At 39.3% G+C, this 22002-nt stretch overlaps 2 protein-coding genes and 1 long non-coding RNA gene across 3 annotated transcripts; all 3 read left to right on the top strand.

Moving 5' to 3' along the window:
* Positions 1 to 6539: 6539 nt before the first annotated feature.
* LOC128369268 (uncharacterized) lies at positions 6540 to 8351 on the top strand. Its single transcript, XR_008322001.1, has 3 exons — positions 6540 to 6626; positions 6731 to 6989; positions 8316 to 8351. It is a non-coding gene; the product is annotated as an uncharacterized LOC128369268 (long non-coding RNA).
* Positions 8352 to 10591: 2240 nt separating this feature from the next.
* On the top strand, positions 10592 to 13731 carry LOC128369087 (zinc finger protein 37-like). The gene is made up of 5 exons (XM_053330050.1): positions 10592 to 10988; positions 11312 to 11408; positions 11502 to 11622; positions 11701 to 11950; positions 12218 to 13731. Exons 1-5 carry the CDS (start codon positions 10698 to 10700, stop codon positions 13541 to 13543), a joined length of 2085 nt encoding a protein of 694 aa, XP_053186025.1. The 5' UTR covers positions 10592 to 10697; the 3' UTR covers positions 13544 to 13731.
* A 1130-nt stretch (positions 13732 to 14861) lies between these two features.
* LOC128369643 (RE1-silencing transcription factor-like) lies at positions 14862 to 20205 on the top strand. Its single transcript, XM_053330722.1, has 6 exons — positions 14862 to 15149; positions 17141 to 17293; positions 17658 to 17754; positions 17894 to 17990; positions 18076 to 18328; positions 18610 to 20205. Exons 1-6 carry the CDS (start codon positions 14862 to 14864, stop codon positions 19951 to 19953), a joined length of 2232 nt encoding a protein of 743 aa, XP_053186697.1. The 3' UTR covers positions 19954 to 20205.
* Positions 20206 to 22002: the final 1797 nt, after the last annotated feature.

Raw genomic sequence — 22002 nt, 5'->3', positions numbered from 1 at the left:
GTAAGAGATAGTCATATATCAAAGTAGAAAAAGAGATAATCATGTGCACCATTTTTCCTCTTTGTTCATGTTTTGGTTTGTATGTCCAAGATAGTGCAGTGAACAAACCGTTCTGTGGTTCCTTTTGATCCTACACAACGGATAAGACTTTTTTCACATTTCTAAAGTATTTTGGAGCTCCTGGTTTAATGGGATTGAATAACATTAGGGCCAACACACAATCCTTTATAGTTATCCATTAACTTATATGCTCAGCAAACTATTTATGGTGGGTTTTCTGTGCCAGGTTTGAAGCATTCACCCATTATGCTTATTCACACCTGAGCAAGCAAAAGTAGACTGTATCCTGCTGTTGTGTGGTTTGATAATTGGATGGGGAATATGTTAAGCATGCCTGGACTTGGAGAGAGAGGATATGAGCCAGTGAGATAGTGTGGATGCTTTTGACAGAGACGCTCGTATGGGAAAACACAGAGCAGGAACTGGTGGTATGTGATGCCATCAATCTTATTTATGAACTGAGAGCGCTTATCTTGTGCACTGACTGACAACATTGTGAAGAGTCGCCAACATTCCTCTGTGAACGTGAAAGGCAGCTGACATGTTTCGACCGCGGCTCCCTCTCTCTTTCCCAGAATTGATAAGATGAAGGAGGATAGAACGTAAATGGGAGTCAGGGGTCAAATTCCGTTGTGCTCAAACATCCAAGAAAATTACATTTTCTACACTTTTTGGAGCTGTTTTCCCTCCTTTCTATGGCTCAGTCACATGGGAACTTCATATTGACCAGAAAGGAATGGGTTTGTTGCTACGTAAACCATGGAAATTATCTGCTCACACAGTGTGTTTGTGTGCGCCGCAGGGTTTATTGCCCTCTCTCAAATGTTTACAGTTTAACAGCACATTCCTAATATACATCAGCCTTTGAAGTTTCAGCATATTCAAGAAATACACTGATAATATCAAAGCATGGGGAGTTTTTTGAAATGCAGACTGTCCTCGCCTCACATTGTATGGTAATTAGTGCGGCAACTATTGCAAGAATTCAGGCCAAACACTCATTAAGAAAAAAAAAATATAATCCAGATTTCTGTGAAGTTAATTCATCCACAGCAGACACACTAATACACACAAATAACAAACATGCACACACATACAAATAAACACAAGGACATAAATGATTGTTGAGGCAGTGTAACGAGTGATAATTGACTGGCCTCCTCAGGGCAGACATATGCAACATGGATTCATGAACACATCCCACACCCAGCAGGAAAGTAAATCCACACAGGCCTATCCTTTCTTTCTCTTGTCATATAACCCCAGCATTTTTTTGGATGTTTGCAATGCATGTCATGCCCAGAGGGACACCAGAGAGTAAGGTCATCACCTGCTACATGCTTGCAAAGGCGATACAGTTGTGAATGTCACTCCTGTTTTTTCAGGGGCCACATGTTACCACAAATATGACTCTGAAACCCATAAGTCAGGCACACATCCATCCTGTGGCCTTAAGTGGAAAATTATTGTTATAAGATGCAATGCAGGCTTTCATGACACCTGCTGATTTAAAAAAAAGGTTCCAGCAGATATCCACTAAAATGCTTTTCAAATGCCGAGTCTTCTTTATGTACCCTTTCATCTAAGCCAATTATGCATTTTTGGCGCTGTCAGTAAGTGACCATGTTTTGGTCTCCTGACAGATGGCCAGTTAAAACACAGTATTGTGCCTCTTGAGGATTACTTACGCTTACAGATCCCCTGAGACACAAAACATGAGGGAGAAAAAGAGCACATGTACTGTAGCTACAGTATGTGCTCCACCCCTTGGAAAACATGTGTTCTTTGACTTGGGGGATTAGATCTGTTAATTGCTTCACAAACCTACACACACACATTTCTGAGGACAGCCACATAGTGTTAATTCACTTCAACTGTACACCTAACAGGTCATCTTAAGGGAATGTATGGCTGGTTAACAGCTAATCCTAAGGAGGGTTTGGTGTACATTTTAAAGTATCTGAGAGAACAGAGTGTAGAAAATGATACTACTACTTGTGTAGTTTTGTACGTAATAATCAGGTCACTCAAAGAGTGATACAATGATGTAATGAATATTAAACACATTAATCAGAAATTCATTTGTTATAGGGTACAGCCATCTATCTGCATATAAATCCAAATTCCATCATGTGGAATGTAAAGTAATATAACTACATGATTGATAAAAATAGAGACAGTAATTATTTCAAATGAAGTCCTGAAGTCCTTGACGTCTACATTTTTTTTTAAACTGTGAGATGATATACCAGCTAGTACTGACAACAAACATATTACCCTGATGTTGAGGCACAAAATCTATGAAGCTGCACAGCACCACCTGCTGGTAAATGTGAAGATCTGCACATCTGTCCACAGCTGCACTTTTAAAATTTGCAATGAAGAGAGAGAGAAACACACGTCAGAAAAACACAAAAGGATGCACTTTATATAACTAAGATAACAGTACCATGATGCCATCACAACCTGTTGATGATGTTTTTTTCTGTTACTAACTACACAATCTTTATATGAATTAGGCTAGATTATGATGTAGCGTTTTTATCGCTACCAGCTCATGTAGGCATCCAAGGGAAAAAAAACAGTAGACTTGCTGGCCAAAAAGGATTATCCAAATCAAATAGGGTTGGCAATACCAATAAGTAAGGCAGAAACCAAAGTTTTAATATGGAATAAAATTAAGATGCAGTAGCAGAGGTTATGGATTAAATATATTTGTATCAGATCCAGCAGAAAGTTGAAGAGGGAAGGTCATTGGGGAAAAGTAGGACAGAAGAGTGCCTGATTAGTAGGATTAGACTGGGACACAGTAAATTAAATGAATCTCTACACCTCATTGGGAAGCATCCAAGTGGAAAATGTGATGTCTGCAGTGGATCGTGTTATTCTCCTCTGTCCTAAATATGTAAATGAAAGACAGTTCTTAAAGAACAAACTGGAATGTAAACTGATTAAACATACGGACATAAAATCAATCTTCACAAATAGCTCTTACATATTGATTTTAAAGCATATCTTCACTTATCTACAAAACACAGGACTGATAACAAGGATATAAGAACAGCTGGTGGTGAAATGCTCCACCTGGTTGCACTTCACCATTAAAAAGAAAAAGAACAAACAAGCAGCAAATCCATTTATTCAACCACACCTAAATTCAAGTCTTTCAGAATGAGAAGTAATAAAGGTAAATACAACTGTAGGAAAGAAGATGTTATTTTATCTATGTTAAGAGGAAATACCAATGCTACTTTATACACCATGAAAAAATCAGTGTCAGATAAATGTGAAACGGTTGAATGTGTGTTGATTGGTTTGAGGAGAGAAAGACTGAAGGGCAGGGTGGTAGACATGGGAACGAAGTGGAGCATCAGTGGTCTGTTAGAGAGAGAGGACAAATTATTACAGGTTCAGGGCTTTATTTAAATATGTAACGTCTCTCATCTACTCAACTGCTCCTGCAGTTAAATGTTTGAACTGTGCAGGATGATGTTTGACTATTAGCTGTTTTTCCATGTTATTCCATTTATCTGATGAGAATGGAAAGTTTATCTGTGCTTATTGAATATCTTATTTTACGCCTGCAAGCTTGCAAGCATGATTTGCGACATCACAAATTGGTTTGGAGCCAATTGTGGTCCAACATTCAATATAAACACATGTGATATGGAAACTTGAAGCCTCTGGGGCACCTACACTGAGAATGGACTTTACAGTGAAACAAGACATATCCTACAGCTGTTAAACTTTGAAACAAAAATATTTGTATATTTATAGATTCTACATTTTTTGAATGAAGGGGAAGGTTTAGATAGATAGATAGTTAGATAGATAGACAGACAGACAGACAGACAGACAGACAGACAGACAGACAGACAGACAGACAGACAGACAGACAGACAGACTTTACTGTCATTGTATATATACATACCATGAAATTAAAATTGCTACTCTGTGGTGTGAATATAAAAACACAGGATATTAAATAAAAAAAAAAAAACTGTCTCTAAATCTGGAGGTCCAAGTCTTGGCCGATCTGTAGGGCTTGCCAGAGGGCAACAGTGGAGTCTTTGATGATGTTGGTGGCTCTGCTGGGGTAGTGTGCTGTGGCAATGTCCTCCAGAGAGGGTAGTGGGCAGTCTATGATTTTCTCTGCAGCCTTCACCACTCTCTGGAGCTCTTCCTTATCTGCAGCAGAGCCAGCTATATAATTTAACTTTTTTGTGAAAAGAAATATCAGACACACATTATTTAGTAAAGCAGAGCATTTCATATACATCTAAAACACGTCTTACAATATAGGTTCAATAAATATAGGTTTAATATAACTTCCATATAGAATCATGATGTCATACACTCCAAGTTACAGTAGGTGGCAGCATGCATTTTAACATCAGTAAAACCAAAGAAGAAGAAACGCTGCTAACCCGCCCATTCAGCACCAGCTACTGGAGCAACAATGGCTCGATAAGTCAGCTACATTGATGTCGAAGTTGGGAAATAGAGACCGTATTTCAGGCTTTATGAACAAGTAATACTCTGTCTGGTCGCTTTAACAGCGGGAGGGACACACTTTAAATCCGCGATGTGCTCAGTCGTCGGATGCGTTTCGTTGAGTAGCACAAGCCAGCGGTTCAAATTACCAGAGGACCCGGAGCAGAGGCTGGAGTGGGTCCAGTTCCTCGCCACGGTCAACAAGCAGCGTTTTAAAGAGTCGTCCTGGACTGATATCACCATTTGTAGCGAACACTTTAAAGATGACTGTTTTGAAAAGCTGACTCCGGGTGGTACAGTCCGGCTTAAGCCCGGTGCTGTCCCATCATTATGTCTCCGGCCAGAGTCTGACCAACCTGAGACAGATCAGAAGAGCCAAACATCTGTGGTGAGTCAACCACATGTTCCAACATAGCAGCACATTTGTTTCCTCTTCTCACCAGCTATACTCCACAACACATCAAATCACCAAACCCTGTAAATAACAGCAGACACCATGGTTTCTTCAGGGTTTGTTTGTTTTATACCCAAATCCGACTGAGTGGGCGGAGTCATTATCAGTGTTTTGATCAGTGCTGCTAATTTTTTTTTTGTAAATTAAATGATTATTTAACAAACAGTCAGGTGAAGGATCCTAATATTGAATCAAGTTTATACCTTGCACAAATCTATGGTTGAAAAATCAATCGCAATTTTATCTAAATTGCAATTCTCTATGAGTACCTCATATTTTCAGATTGCAGGAGGTGCAACATTTGTTAAAGGTGAAACGTGTCAAAATGACATTTAAATTAAATATTCTCATGCTGCAGAGATGTCCTGTCCTACTCATTCTAAACTCTTTGTTTGGTCCAGATCTCTGTAAAAATCACATCATAATCTTTGTAATGTGTTTTTTCAATGCAAATGAGAATAATGATGAATATCACAGAAAATCACAGTAATCATATCACAATTGCACTCAATCACAATCAGTCTAAATAATCACAATTAGATATTTTTCAAACTCGTTCAGCCCTATACACATCCATGTTTATGAACGCTGCTCGTTTTTAATTCAATCTTGCACATTATATTCTTTATATTCTGTATTATTTGTGAATTTTCTTCAAGTTTGAAGACCTTTTTTTAATATAGCATTCGTGTTACCTTTTCACTGAGCCGTAATTTCATGTCTTCATAGGTTGCATTTCAAACTAAACTGCTACACTGAAAAGTATAAAGGTAACTGGTGAGATGACGATAATAAATGAGGGAATTCTAGTCTTCAGCATTTGTATTGTAAATATATAAGGATCTCTCCTTTTCCTCAACATAGATAACTGGCAGCTAAACAGCTGCAAATAATGGACCTATAGATCCAGATGTATGCATATTTAACAGCACAGGGTGTCCTGCCTACTTGAACAAATAAAGTATGAACACAGGTAGCTTCATTCTACATAATGTACATTATTTTCTATGACCAGCAGTCTCTACGTCTTTCTTGTGTGTCTTGTGTTCATCATGTTGCCCCAGATAAAATCTGGCTCGTACTGACAACTGCTTGCCATGACTGACATAGCTGTTAAGTGCTATTGATACTGTGCAATGCCGCTGTGTCAACATGTTAAAGCAGCCAGTCACTACACAGTTGGTCAGTCCCTCCATGTTCACTGCACACACATACATTTCATAAAGGGTTTCAAACAAAAGCAAGTGTCACTGTGTGGTGCTTGTGATAAAAAAATCATCCAAACATGTAGCTCTTGATTAAGTAGAAGGTTGTGCTTCTGTTACTTTTTCTAGGAGTCTGTTGAAACTGCGGAAGTAGCTCCTCAGTGTGATCAACCTGACACAGAGTCATCACTAACTTCAGTGGGTGAGAAAAGTCACATTATAATGTGTAATATTTCCACATTTTGTGTAAAACTTGATTTCTTTTCATGTAAATGATTATTTTAAATTTCATTTGCAGCTGCCCAAGAAAGCCCAGTGGTGCCAATTGGTGTCTCATGTTCAACTGATGCTTTTATATCTTTATACAGCCAGCTGAAACAAGACAATGTCAACATTGATTTGATCAGGGAAAAGTAAGTTTTCCTCACATTTATGCCTAATGTTTTTACTCTGCCTACTTCTTTACCTCAGGTTGTTTATTTAACCCTGCATCTCCCAATATTTTATTGTTTCTTAGAGCAACACTTCTTAAGAAGAAAGGAAAATATATTGTGAATGAAGAACGCCTGCTCCAGTTGTTCAGCAGCACGTGCCCGTCATGTGGTGGTAAACTTCAGATGGAGAAGTTCACCAATGGGGTTCTCATCAGCTTGAACCAACAGTGCCTTCAGTGTCAGTTCAGAAATAAATGGAAAAACCAGGTTAATGCTGCTGTCCTAACAGCTAAAGATCAACACCTGACAGGAGGCACAGATGTTACTCCAGAGACACAACAGGTAAACATATTACACTAGAATCATAGCTCAGCTGTTTAGTTTACTTTTTAACCACTTTTTAATTATAATTCCAAGAAAATGAAATGCACCACACTGTCTAGTATTGTTAATTTCATATGGAGCTTCAAAAAGTTGTGAATTTTTTTCTGAACTACTTTTTTATTCTCTCACACTATGTTGCATTCTCTCATCATACTTATGTTACCTCGCAATGCATATTACAATGATTATATGGCTGTGGTTGATTCTATGGCTGGAGCTATGACAATGACTATGGTGACATCTGTCTCAACTTTTTACAGCTCCTAAAACAGTAACATGACTAAGAAGTCATAAAACCAGGCACTTCTATCTGAAAGGGCAGGTTTGTTATCAATACACACCACAAGAGTTCGGGAGTACCTTTACCAGTAAGCTCAGCCATGTCAGTTTACTGTACCTGCAAAACCCTGAATGTAGCCAATGTAAACCTTTTAGAAACAAGTGTGTATTCCCTGTCTTGTTATTCACCAGCCACAACTGTATTTGCAGCCATAGTCATAATAACAGCAATGCTCAAACATACAAGCATGTAATAATCGTTAATACAGCCATTGTCGGGCCCTGACCCACTATCACAGCCATGAAGGCAACCATTATGCTGTGTTCACAACTAGCCACCAAAGTTATGGCGCTTTTCCACTATACAGTCCTAGCACCACTCAGTATGTTACAGGAACAACCTTTTCCATGACTTCATAGTACCTACTCAACGTGGGCGGGGTCGTCATAGCACGGCTGCGCGAAACTGCCGTGACTTCATACGTGACACAAACACATAAACAATGGAGGACATGGATGCAGTGGTGTACTTGCTGCTCTGCAAGTACACCTGCCTTTTGTCACACACAAAGCAAGAGAAGAGAGCCGAATCACTGTAACGCTGTTGCTGGTATTTAAAAATGCCGGGTTTGATTCTTGTGTGGGACGGCTCATGACTCTTTTGACCAATCAGTGGCCCGCAGTCTGTTGACGTCACATTTAGTATCAGGTACCAGATACTATCCCTAATGGAAACACAAAAAAAAAAAAACGAGTCGAATTCGAGCTGAGTAGTGCTAGAACTATATAGTGGCAAAGCTCCATTAGTGTCAGGGCTTGAGCATAGTCAAAATATAGATCACTCAACAGAAAAAGTATTGCAAAAGTAGTTCAGTAAAAAATTCTTCAACCTTATTCTTTCATTGTTACAAATATTTTTGCATTATTTTGAACATTTTGTTAAGCATAACATTAAAACACTAACTGTGCAGTACAGATTTTAAATGCTACCCGTTCTTGTCCTAGTCTCTTTCACAGGAAGTGTCGACAGATGACCACCACAGCAGTGGCCTCTCTGAGATTGTTGCTCAGGTCGATGAGCAAAGTGATCCAGCGGACGAAACCGAATCAAGTGATGAAGGTGAAGTGGAGTCAGATGACGAATGGAAGCCACTGAATAATTTTTTGGCGATCAAACAGCAGCCTCAAAGGGAATCTGATGATGACGACGATGAAAGCGAAGAGATTGAAGAAGACGATTTTCCTACTTACACCTACCAACACAGTCAACTTTGCACAGAATGTGGAAAGTTTTACGCTAAATGGAGGCGCCACACTTGTGAACATAAAATTAAACCGTATTCTTGTAATACTTGTGGGAAGAGATGCGTCAGTGAGAACGCTCTGAACACTCACAGCAGAGTTCACGATGACAACCATGAGTACCGGTGCAAATACTGCCATGTTACATTCAAAACAAAAGTGGACAAAATGACTCATGAGAAGATCCACCTAACTGAAGGAACGCCATACAAATGTACAGACTGTTCAGAGACTTTTGCTACTAATAAAGAACGCAGAATTCACCTGGAAGACCACAGAGGGCCTAGGGAGTTAAAATGTGACATCTGTGGGATTGAATTTCTTTCACACCTTAATCTCCAGAGACACAAAGTAGTTCATACAGGATTGAGGCCGTACAAGTGTTCAGTGTGCCAACGTGGCTTCAACCAGGCAGGCCATCTCAAATCTCACATGCGCCTACACACAGGGGAGAGGCCTTATAAGTGTCAGCATTGTGACAAATGCTTCAATCACAATGTGAGCTTGAAGAGTCATGTGCAACGTTACCACGCATCCATTTCTGTATGTGAACCAAAAGAGATAAACAAAAGGGCCAGTGACAGCGGTGATGCTCAGGAGAACGGGGATAAGAGAGACTCAGACTCAGATGACACTGAAGAGGAAGATTCAGATTCAGATTCAGATGTGCAGAGTGATAGAACAGGTGTAACTCAAAAGAAAAAGAGAAGCACGGGTAGACCCATAGGAAGGCCAAAAAGCAGCGCTACAGGCAGCTCAGCTCAGACTGAAGGCCAGGGTTCAAACACTAAGAATGCAAAAGTAAAGCCTCAGAAGTTAAAGAGAACTCGTTGCAGTGATGAGGAAAGTGAAGACCAGCAGACTGACAGTCACACATCCTTTGACTTGGCAGAGAAAGAAGTGGTGAAAAGCAAGCGAGAGAGGAAGAGCACAAAATCTGGCAGCGACTCTGATTTTGACCCAGAAGAGAGAAAAGAAATGAGCAGCCAGAAGACTGGTAAGAGCTCAGGGAAGCGAAGGGGAAGACCAAGAAAGAATATAGTGATCTGACAAAATCTGAAAAATAAAGTTAATGTTCATAGAGACTTTTAATGATTTCCTAAAAAAACAACACACATGATAGACAGTATTCCTATAAACCTAACAATTGGTCGTCACTGTTAAGAAAAAAAAAAATCTTAAGTTCTAGATCTGTTTATTGTTGTGTAGACTATGGGACCATATTGGTTAAAAATATATTAAACAGAGCTGATAAGTGTCCATGTTTCTTGTATTGTATTCTTCCAAAATACATACACCGTATATGAAGATGGTAGACTTGTAAACTGATTAAAAGATACACAAACATGCGGCTGAGAGGAGTCACATCACATTGTGTCTTTAATTCAGTTCTACTGTAAGCATAACAACTCATCTAATGTGGAAAATTGAGGTATATTTTAACATTTTTACGGCAACAAGGCTGGAAATATGTGCTTGTGTGGTGACAAATGATAACCAGGTAAGAGCAATACAGCCATGCAGGATAAATAGGTCTGATACTATATTCCTTATTTTACTTTATTTTTAATAATAATAATAAAAAAAAGAAGCTAAAAAGCCTTTTTTCCTTTCTCCTATATGTGTTTGGCAGTCCTGCACATTTTTTAATGATATTTTTGTCCAAGTTAGCTGCTTCATACCATCAGGGTGAATTGAGTTTAGCTTGTGATGCTCATCAAATAGTTAACATACATTTTAAAAAAGTAACCATGCTCATTTGAATGAATTAAAGATCTACTGCAGGTAACACTATACGGATGACTACTGTCTCTGCTACTACATACAAGTCCACATCCAAAATTCCAAACTATGGTAGCCGGGATACGCCGGATATGAAACCAGACAAACCTAGAGACGGAGCCCCGCCCGTTCAACTATCATCACTATGCGCCGCTGCCGTACCAACAGTGTCCACCTCTTAACTTACCAATGTTTACATTAGGAAAAGGACGACCCCGAGGTATATTTTCCAGTCCTTAAAAACTGCAACTATAACACCGACACACCACTTATAAACGCGGAGGTACACAACCTAAAGCCGGGATGTGCTCCGTGGTCGGCTGTGATTCGTGGCGTCGCAGTGCGCAGCGTTTCAACTTACCAGAAGACCCAGAGAAGAGACTGGAGTGGGTCCAGTTTCTTGCCGAAGTCAACGGACAACGTTTTAAAGAGTCGTCCTGGACTGATATCACTATTTGTATCGAGCACTTTGCAAATGACTGTTATGAAAGCCTGACTGACACGGTCCAGCTGAAGCCCAGAGCTGTCCCATCACTGTGTGTCAAGTCAGAGCCAGAAGAACCTGACCCGGAACATGCAGGCATTAAATGTGAGGTGAGGGAGTCTGCTTTGACCGACTACCCCGACACACATTTTTTTGCCCCTTCTTACCTGCACAGCACATCATCCGGATGCAGAAACCTCATTTTGACACCATTAGTTTTTTATACACACATCTGAATGTTGAATGGTTGAATCACATGAGTACAGAAGCAACAGTACAGTGCAAGCCAACCTACACCAGACTGACTGGGTGGGTGGTCTTATTTTGCTGCTTGTGTGTAGTAAGCTCAGCAGAGACCCAAATACACAAGGGTTGAAAACATAAGTATTTCATAATATTGAATCTTTATCTACAAGCTTTTACTTTTTTCTAGGAGCCTTTGGAAACCCAAGAAGTGTCTTATCAATGTGTTCAAATTAAAACATGTGACAGTCCAGCTTACTATTCTGAAGAATCTTCAGCCCCAGCAGGTGAGAAACTTTACTTCAGTATGTTTAAAAAATGCAGTGAATATCAACCTAGATATTTTCTTTACATGTAAATGATGAACTTTAAATTTGCAGCTGCTCAAGGAAGCCCAGCGCCAAGTGATGTCTCATGTTCATCCAATACTGCAGATCCTGGCATGTATGATTATGGTCAGATGCTACAAAAAGTTAAGAACCTTGATATAATCAGGGAAAAGTAAGTTCAACTTTTTTTTGATCACATCAGGTTGGATTTTTAAAGCTGCGTCTCACAATATTTCAATTCTTTCATCAGGGCTGCAGCTCTTCAGAAGAAAGGGCAGTATGTTGTGAACGAAAAACGACTCCTCAAGCTGTTTAATTTGAAGTGCCCTCTGTGTGGGTCTAAAGTAAAGGTGGAGAAAATCACCCATGGGATACTCCTCATCATGAACCAACAGTGCCTTCAGTGTGAATACAGAAACCAATGGAAGAGTCAGGTCAATGCAAGTGTCCCCACAGCTCATCTGACAGGAGGCATAGATGTAACTTTAGAGACTCAACAGGTAGGACTTAAATAGTCAGACACACTTATTATAGCTCAAGTTGATTTTTTATTATTATTTGAAGTTTTGAAGTTAAAATCATGCACAATCTACACTGTTCAATAGTTTCTTTATTTCATAATTATATAATTTTATAACATCTTTTGCAATTTTTGAACATGCTTGCAGTTCATCTTAATGATGGACTAGGTCAATTAGTATCCAAAATCACAATGTGTCTCTTGGCTGTGATATTTTACCCATTCTTGGCATGGTTGTCTTTTACAGGAAGTGTCAACAGATGACAACCACAGTAGCATCACAGGTGTCTCTGAGATCGTTGCTGTTATCGATGAGCAAAGTGATCCAATGGATGAAACCGACTCAAGCGATGACGGTGACATGGGCTCAGATGAAGAATGGAATCCAGCAGTAGAGATTTCAGTGGTTGAAGAGCTCCAAAGTGAATCTGCTGAAACTGAATACGAAGATGATGATGATCCTGCCCCCAAACACAGTCAGCTCTGCACAGAGTGTGGAATGTTTTTCAATAAATTAAAGCCCCACACTTGTGAGCATAAAATTAAACCTTATTCTTGTAACATTTGTGGCAAGAGATGTGTCACTGAGACCGCTCTTAACACTCACAGCAGAATCCATGATGACAACTATGAACATCGGTGCAAATACTGCAATGTTACATTCAAAACAAAAGTGGACAAAATCACTCATGAGCAGATCCACATATCTGAAGAAAAACCATATAAATGTCCAGACTGCTCAGAGAATTTTGCCACCAATAAACAACGCAGAGTTCACCTGAAGGTTCATGGAGGCCCCAGGACATTTAAATGTAACAGCTGTGGGATTGAATTTGTCTCACAGCTTAATCTCCAGAGACATGAAGTTGTGCATACTGGAGTGAAGCCGTACAAGTGTTCAGTTTGCCAACGTGGCTTCAACCAGGCAGGCCATCTCAAATCCCACATGCGCCTACACACAGGGGAGAGGCCTTATAAGTGTCAGCATTGTGACAAATGCTTCAATCACAATGTGAGCTTGAAGAGTCATGTGCAATGTTACCACACATCCAAAACTAGATGTGAACAAAAGAAGAGGAGAAACAAAAGGACCAGTGACAGTGGTGATGCTCAAGAGAACGGGGATGAGAGAGACTCAGACTCAGAACATGACAATGTAGAGGAAGATTATACAGATTCAGAGGTGCAGGATGATAGAATAGGCATACCTAAAAAGAAAAGGAAAAAGAGAAGCACGGGTAGACCCATAGGAAGGCCAAAAAGCAGCGCTACAGGCAGCTCAGCTCAGACTGAAGGCCAGGGTTCAAACTCTAAGAATGCCAAAGTAAAGCCTCAGAAGTTAAAGAGAACGTGTTACAGTGATGAGGAAAGTGAAGACCAGCAGACTGAGAGTGACACATCCTTTGACCCATCAGATAAAGAAGAGGTCAAGAGCAAGAGAAAGAGGAAGAGCATACATTCTGACAGTGACTCTGATTTTGACCCAGAACAGACAAAGAAAATGAGCAGCCAGAAGACTGGTAAGAGCTCAGGGAAGCGAAAGGGACGACCAAGAAAGAATATAGTGATCTGACAAATCTTAAAAATGACTAAAAGAAAGGAATCAAATCATAATATGACACCCAAGACAGATTATTTTAACATTTTATAGCCTACTTGTCTGTCACTGTTAAGAAAAAAAAAACATTGCTTTGATATTAGTGTATGTTTTAATGTAGACTGTGGGATCATATTGGTTAAAAGTATATTAAATAGAGCTGACTTTAAGTATCTGTGTTCATTTGTATTGTAACTTTTCAATACTTTTCTTCCAGGATAGACACACCATATATAATGATGGTAGAGCTGTTAAATGATTGACAGCTACACATACTGCATCTTTTGAGGGGAATCTATCTCTGAAAGGTTTGACGTATTTATCATTTTTATGGTAACAGAGATATAAAGTGTTACATGTGTTTGTGTAGTTCTGTGATGAATGACAACCAGGTAAGAGCAATACTGACAAAGAGTGGCCAGACAGGAAAAATAATCCATATATCCATAATTCCATATATTCTTCATTATATTGCCCAAAGCTTAATAAGTGTTAGTTCACCCACATTTTAAAAATCCAATTCCTCACTCCTGTAGTGTTATCTAGTCATGCTTCTCAATGTGATACAGGTTAATTGAGTAAGGTTTGTGATGAGAATTATCGAGAGATAATCGAGAGAATTACAAAAAGTCAATAACTTAAAATGTATTTCATATGGCGAATTTAACACCGGGATACGCCAGATGTAAAATCGCGTGACCCTGCGACAAAGCCCCGCCCACTCCGTTATCATCACAGCTGTATGAGAAGCATGGCAGCGCTTGTCTGGTGTTTACATTAGGAGGACCCCGAGGTAGTGGTGGGAGGGAGTGGAGAAAAGGAAGAGAAAGATGTCCGTCACCAGCTTGCACATTTTAAATAAGTATGTGGGCTTTCCATGACCCACAGCCCTACCTGCTGGTGTACTTCTAGACCTGCACAACAGTGAGCCTGCAGATGGAGTGAGGGGCCTCCCGTGCACACAATACATGCATTTATTGTGACAGGCTCTACGTTGACTGACAAGCTTTGAGTGTCAATTAAAAGTCCCCCCAGGTTTCAGTGACCTTATTGTCTAATAATAACGTTGCTGCAACTCGGTAACCCTAGTGTTGCTGTATGTATTTAACGGTCACCGGGACACGCCATAAAACAAACCGCGCGAACCCATCCGTAGAACCCCGCCCCCTTCCCCCCGTTACCATCACAGCCACCAGTACAGATGGCTAGCTGTTAGCTTGTTGATATTATCGACGCTGGAGACTCAGCTGCTTTTCTGTCCGCCCACTACCGTGCTATCAACCCCAAACCCGGGATGTGCTCCGTGGTCGGCTGTGATTCGTGGCGTCGCAGTGCGCAGCGCTTTAAGTTGCCAGAAGATCCAGAGGAGAGACTGGAGTGGGTCCAGTTTCTTGGCGAAGTCAACGGACAGTGTTTTAAAGAATCGTGCTGGACTGACATCACTATTTGTACTGAACATTTTTCAAATGACTGCTATGAAACCCTGATTCCGACTGGCACGGTTCAGCTGAAGCCCAGAGCTGTCCCGTCACTGTGTGTCAAGTCAGAGCCAGAAGAACATCTGGAGATCCCACAACACGTGGTGAGTCTGCCTGGACTGTAGGAACATCTGTTATCGTCCTCCTACTCCTACAGAATGACACACACAGTTTACTTGTATGGCACACGTGTGTTGTCATAAACAAACCCAGCTGATTGGAGACCATTTCCCCCTCCCCAATGAGTCATGACCCAGACAGCATAACGTTTTTTGAATAAAGTTGCTGCTGGTAAATAAGCACACAAGTTTAGTTAATAACCTTCTATAAAACAGCTCAATCCCAGAGTAAATATATAGGCTACCATAATTTCTTTATTTCATTGATAAAATGTTGACATCAACAGCAAGTACAAGAGTTTATCATTTTTGTTTTTCAACGTGTAATAACCTTGTTTATTATTAAGTAGATCCCACTGAGATTGCATTAGGGTCCGTGAAACAGTGGATAAAGACTGACAAATAATCATAATCAACTCAATATGATAACAATAATAATAATAATAATAATAATGCATTTTATTTAAAGGTGCCTTTCAAAGCACTCAAGACACCTTACAAGGCACATATACATCAAACAGTAGTATAAATTAGGTATCATTTAGTGCAAAGATAAATAATAAATATGAATCTGACTACAAAGTGCATTAGTACAAGAATGTGAATGCATAGCCAGTGTGAGACAGAGTATGACACTCTGAATAGGGACTTTTTCAGGCAGGATTTTAAGGTGGAGACAGAGTCAGAAGTGCGAGTGTCTGGTGGGAGAGAGTTCAAAAGGCAGATTGGCGGAAGACCAAAGAGAAGAGACTTACAGTAGTCGTCCAGACGGGATGTAATCAGGATGTTTACCAGGATAGCGGTGCAGTTGGTGAAACTACTTTTAGAGATACTAGGAACCACAAGTAAGCCTGCATGCTGGGAGCGCAGTGTTCTGGTAGGTACATAGGGTACTATAAGCTCTTTGAGATATGATGGAGTCTGATCATTGAGAGCTTTGAAGGTGAGGAGAAGGATTTTAAATTATATTCTACATTTTACGGGAAGCCAATGCAGTGAAGCCAAAATAGGAGTAATATGATCCCTCCTTCTAGTTTTTGTCAGAACACGAGCAGCTGCATTCTGGACCAGCTGGAGAGTCTTTAGAGACTTATTGGGACAACCTGATAATAATAAATTACAGTAGTCCAGCCTAGAAGTAACAAATGCATGGACTAGTTTTTCAGCATCATTTTGAGACAGGATATGTCTAATTTTTTCAATATTACGCAGATGAAGGAAGGCAGTCCTTGAAATTTGTTTTATATGGGAATTAAAGGACAAATCCTGATGAAATATAACTCCTAGGTTCCTTACAGTGGTGCTGGAGGCCAAAGTAATGCCATCCAGAGTAGTTATATCATTTGATAATGAGTTTCTAAGGTGTTTAGGGCTAAGCACAATAATTGTGCTAAACTACATGTTTTCTGGTTTTGTGTTTTTTTTGTGTAGAAGCCTGTGGAAAATGCAGAAGTTTCTTATCAATATGATGTTAACACACGGCATGATCCAAATCCCTGTTTTCAAAACTCAGCAGAAAATTTAAATGGTAAGGAACTTTAAATTGTTATCTGTTGATTCAAAATACAACTTTATAACATACTGTAACAGGTGAGAAATGTTATGATTAAAATGAAGTGGATATTGATGTATTAAAACAACTTATTTACTGAACTCGATTTGTAGGTTCCCGAGCAAGTTCTGGGTCAAGTGGTGCATCATTGTCCTATTCACCTGATGTATCGAACACTGATGCTTCTGATCATATGCAACAGAACGTTATGAATATTGAATTGAACCAGGAAAAGTAAGTTCAACTTCTTCAACTCAACTTTACATTGAACCTCAGGTAGGTGTTTTAAACTCACATCATTTCAATTGGATTGTTTTATTTCAGGGCTTCATCTGTGCCGATGAAAGGAAAGGTTGTTGTGAACGGAAACTGCCTCATGCAGTTGTTTCACAACAGATGTCCATCATGTGGTGGTTCACTTCAGATGGAGAAGCTCACACATGAGATACTCATCATCTTGAACCAACGCTGCCCTCAGTGTGACTACACAAACCGGTGGAAAAGTCAGGTCAATAGTGCTCCAACAGCTGATCAGTGCCTGACAGAAGACATAGATGTAGCTCCAGAGATCCAACAGGTAGAACCGCTATAGTCTATAGTAACTGTACCCTTTATACATCCACTTAAATATATATGTTGACATACTATTGGACACAATAATCGCAATGAACTCCACAAATAAACGTCTCTCATTTAATATCATTCTAATGTCCATTTCCTTTTACACAATATACGTATAGCCTAATGAAGTAAAATGAACAAATTGACTATAACTGTTAGTCCACATCTTGTGTGTCCTGGTTCAGTCCACTAATGGCCCAGTCTGCACATGTACAACTAATGTAAGCACTATCTCAGGAGCTGTTGAGAGAAACATCAACCAGACAGATTTATTGTAAATTGTGTTAAATGAATAAATACAATTTAGTTTTTTTGTGCAGGAGCCTGTGAAAACCGCAGAACTTGGTTGTCAGTGTGACCTTAAAACATATGATAGTCCACCTTCCTGTTTTGAAAAATCAAGAGTCAATGCAAATGGTAAGGAACATTAAAATATTATCTGTTCATAAAAATAAAGTCTAGTAACATACTGTAATGTAAGATCTTACATATTATGTGGGGTTTGATGTGTTTTAGACAACCTTTCTTACATGTGAATACTGAACTCTATTTGTAGGTTCCCTAGTAAGTTCTGGGTCAAGTGATGAATCAAACACTGATACCTCTGGTCAGATGCAACAGAATGTTATGAATATTGATTTGAACCAGGAAACGTAAGTTCAACTTCTTTAACTCAACTGTAAATTTAACATTAGGTTTGTGTAAATTCACAATATTTCAATTTTATGTTTTTTTTAGGGCTGAACATTTACAGATGAAAGGAAAGGTTGTTGTGAATGAAAATTGCCTCCTCCAGTTGTTTCGCCACAAGTGTCCATCATGTGGCGGTAAACTAAAGACGGAGAAAGTCACCCATGGAATACTTGTCATCTTGAACCAGCAGTGCCTTCAGTGTGAGTACAGAAACCAATGGAAGAGCCAGGTCAATGCAAATGTCCCAACAACTGAAGATCAACACACAGGCACAGAAATAACTCCAGTTACCCAACAGGTAGGCCCACTATAGTCTGTTATACTATATCATATCCAGACACTCCTTGTAATAAGAACCACAGAACCTACTCTATTCATTATTATTTTCCTATTTTACAACATATTTGTGTAAATTGTTCTGCTTATTTTGCACATAGGCGGATTGCCTGTATATAACTGTTCATATAGAATAATCAATTATAATGTGTCCTCTTACTGTGCCACCTCTTTGGTAATTTGTCTGTAATATTCTGTGCTGTACAGACTCAGAAATCTATATTGTCATTATATAATTCACAGACAACGCTGATAGATGTCAACGCCAGCTGTGGGATTTCATCTGAGATTGTGACTTTGAGTGATGAAGAAAGTTATCCCTCAGATGAAGGAGAGGAAGGTGATCAAGATACTGTGAGTTCAGACAGGGAATGGAGTCCAACAAAGGATGTTTTGTTGGCTGAAGAGCTTGAGATGGGTTCGGATGAGGAAACTGACGAAGAGGAAGATTTAGATTCCCGCAGTGGACTCAGAATTAATGAACTCTGCACAGACTGTGGAAGTTTTTTCAACATTCAGAAGCCTCACACTTGTGAATACAAAATAAAGCCGTATTCCTGCAATATATGTGGCAAAAGATGTGTTAGTGAGAGTTCTCTAAAACATCATAGCAATATCCATGATGAAACCTATGAATATCCTTGCAAATACTGCCATGTTACCTTCAGAACAAAGGTGGACAAACTCAAACATGAGGAGACCCATCAAGATTGCACCACACCATATAAATGTCCAGACTGTTCAGAGACATTTGCCACCAGTAAAGAACGCAGCATTCACCTGGCAGATCACAGGATCTCAAAGGAATTTAGATGTGGAGTCTGTGGGATTGAATTTAGGGATAAACCTCATCTCCAGAGACACTCTGTTGTACACACAGGACTGAAACCATACAAGTGTTCAGAGTGCGAACGGAGCTTCAGCCAGTCAAGCCACCTCAAATCCCACATGCGCCTGCACACAGGGGAGAGGCCTTTCAAGTGTCACCTTTGTGACAAATGCTTCAATCACAATGTGAGCTTGAAAAGTCATGTGCAACGTTACCACACATCCAGTTCTGGATGTGAATGGAAGAAGAGTGAGGAAGGTGCAAGTGACACTAGTGGGACTAAAGAGGGAGGCACAGATTTGGAGCTTGACAGTGTAGAGGAGGAGCAGCACACAGAAGAGGAGGCACAGAATGAGAGAATAACCACAGCACAAACTAAAAGGAGGAGAAGCACAGGCAGACCCAGAGGAAGGCCCAAGAGAGACACAGCAGGCAACTTAGTTCTGGGAAATCCAATGGAAGATTTGAACACTAAGACAGGAAAGGAAAAGGTGCAAAAATTTAAGAGAAAATGTTCCAGAAACGAGGAGAGTGAGAATGAGCTGACTGACAGTGACACATCCTTTGACTCGGCCGAAGAAGAAGACGAGGAGAGAAGCAAAACGGTTAGAAAGAACGCAGGGAGAGGAAGAAGAAGACAAAAAGATAACAATGACTCTGATTTTGACCCAGAAGAAGAAAGAAAGAAAAAAAGGTACAGCAGCCAGAGCAGTGGTAAAAGCTTAGGAAAAGGTAGGGGCAGACCAGTACAAGTGTAATGGACTGAAAAACACACATAATTATAGAATGAATTTAATGGGAGCAACTGTTAAAAGAAAAGAGCCATTAGCATTGGAGTGCCAAACAATATGAAGCTAATAGAAGAAGCTGTTGGGCTTGAAAATAAATCTTGGTTGCCTCTACCAAAGAGACCAATGCTCACATATTATTTGATCATACTAGTAATGGATGGACGTGCATTAATGGTGCATCAGTCAGAAGCACAGAGCTGTCAGTTTTGGAAAATCAAAGACACTTAGTACTGAGTATTGGAGTGCATTGTAAGAACATCAGTTTCAGCATATGGTAGGGTTTTTGAGTTGGATAATCAGTAAATTTGTGAAAGCTGTATGTGTGCATTAATCAAAGATAAATCTTTCAAAATTACTTTATTGAACATATACATATACATACTATATTGTAATGATTAGTTCTGAGCTAAAATACCCTTAAATGAAGTCTGGGCACTGAGGCACTGAGTCTGTTTTTATCCTTTCTTATTCACTATAAGCTGCATAAATGTGAATTAAGTGAGTTAATTAAGACTGAGGGTGTGGAGAGATCTAGAAGTATTCAGAAAGCAGATCTTCATCCAATTTGTTTTACAAGTCACTATTAAAAAAGTGTTTTAAAAATAATTGTTAGCTCTCCTGTTAAGCCACAACTTCAACGATGACCGATGTGATCTCACAGAATTGTAAATCAGCACATTACCAATGGTTTTATATGATTTAGCTTTGTATGATTACCTTCAAACTGATCTATATTACTGCTGACTATTTTGGATTAATTTACTATTTTCCTGCTTGCAGCTGGTTTCCATTTTCAAAAGTAAACTTGCTGATAGTTAAAACCAGCTTGAGTTACAACAGGTAATCCATCACAGTGGAGAAAAGTCCACCTAAATGTTACTTCTTTTACTATGATATCATAATAATAATAATGATAATAATACAGCTTGAACGGAGGGGGTTTTGGAACTCATGCTCATCAAACTTTCAAAAACAAACTGGCATCTGAGACAATATTTTAATGTGATGCCAATCTTTAATCACAGGTTGTCTTCTGGATTGGATTTCCCCCTCAAATTCATTGATTCAGAAATTAACTAGATTTTTTAAAATTTATTTTTTATAAGTATTGAACATAATTTAAATAAATTCAGTTTTTAAATAATGGCATTAGGTATTGAAGATGGACCAGTCAAATAAACCATTTTGAGAGTCTCTCATCTTTACATTGTCAACTAGCCTATGCATTGTAGTAAAGAAGGATTATGTTATTCTCATTCCCACTTCAAACAACAAACTTGCTTGTTCTGGTGTACTTCGAAAGGAGCTGTCCCAGATTAAGCATCTTGTCAAGACTTATCACCCAGATATTCTTGACTGTTTATATCACATGCAGTGACAAAATGGCCCAGAAAACAACTCTGAAGCTTGGTTAAATAAAATAAAAAAGTTTGTGGAAAAAGTGATTGTATAAATGACTTTTTCTTCAATCTTGCTGCTCTAAACTTAAAATGTTTGGCATGTTTATCTGGTTCACAGTTCCCACTTTGATCAAAACCTAAAATAATCCCTTCTGCTTACACGTTTATCCTTGTTCCCTCTCTCTGAGTCAGTGCTTAAGCATGCTTCAAGGCCCATCAGTGTTGAAGAAACATCTACAGCTTTACTCTCTGGTAAAGAGTTAGCCTGCTGCTGGATAAACCCAAGGCCGTATAGTGGATTAGACCTGCTGATAGCTGACAGATGTAAGCATGGCCTAACTATATTTGTAGACGTGAAATAAAAGGAATTCCTTTGACTTTTAATGAGCTACAAACATCAGTAGTGCAGGGTTGTACTGATTACTGTGGATGCAGTCTGGTAGATGAGTCTTCTTTAAGGATATTTTTTAGCCATTTGTGTAAATCAAATAGATTGCAGTTTATTTAGAGTTTATTGTTAATAAAATAATAATAGTGCTCAATCATACATCTGGAAAATCTACTAATATGCTGCCCTTGCTTTTGATTACTTTTTTAAAAAACAAGACAATACAAA

Source organism: Scomber japonicus, chromosome 12 (assembly GCF_027409825.1).
Source record: "Scomber japonicus isolate fScoJap1 chromosome 12, fScoJap1.pri, whole genome shotgun sequence".
In the NCBI taxonomy this organism is placed as follows: Eukaryota; Metazoa; Chordata; class Actinopteri; order Scombriformes; family Scombridae; genus Scomber; species Scomber japonicus.
The sequence above is the reverse complement of the archived record's forward strand: the minus strand, read 5'-3'. Positions and strand labels throughout refer to the sequence as shown.

Excerpts from the sequence above, each read along its gene's own strand:
- LOC128369643 (XM_053330722.1), top strand. The coding sequence starts at position 14,862 with ATGTGCTCCGTGGTCGGCTGTGATTCGTGGCGTCGCAGTGCGCAGCGC. Across the intron at positions 17,991-18,075 it reads ATTGATTTGAACCAGGAAAC|GGCTGAACATTTACAGATGA; the intron begins GTAAGTTCAACT and ends TGTTTTTTTTAG. Across the intron at positions 18,329-18,609 it reads TAACTCCAGTTACCCAACAG|ACAACGCTGATAGATGTCAA; the intron begins GTAGGCCCACTA and ends TATAATTCACAG.
- LOC128369087 (XM_053330050.1), top strand. The coding sequence starts at position 10,698 with ATGTGCTCCGTGGTCGGCTGTGATTCGTGGCGTCGCAGTGCGCAGCGT. Across the intron at positions 10,989-11,311 it reads ATGCAGGCATTAAATGTGAG|GAGCCTTTGGAAACCCAAGA; the intron begins GTGAGGGAGTCT and ends ACTTTTTTCTAG. Across the intron at positions 11,951-12,217 it reads TAACTTTAGAGACTCAACAG|GAAGTGTCAACAGATGACAA; the intron begins GTAGGACTTAAA and ends TGTCTTTTACAG.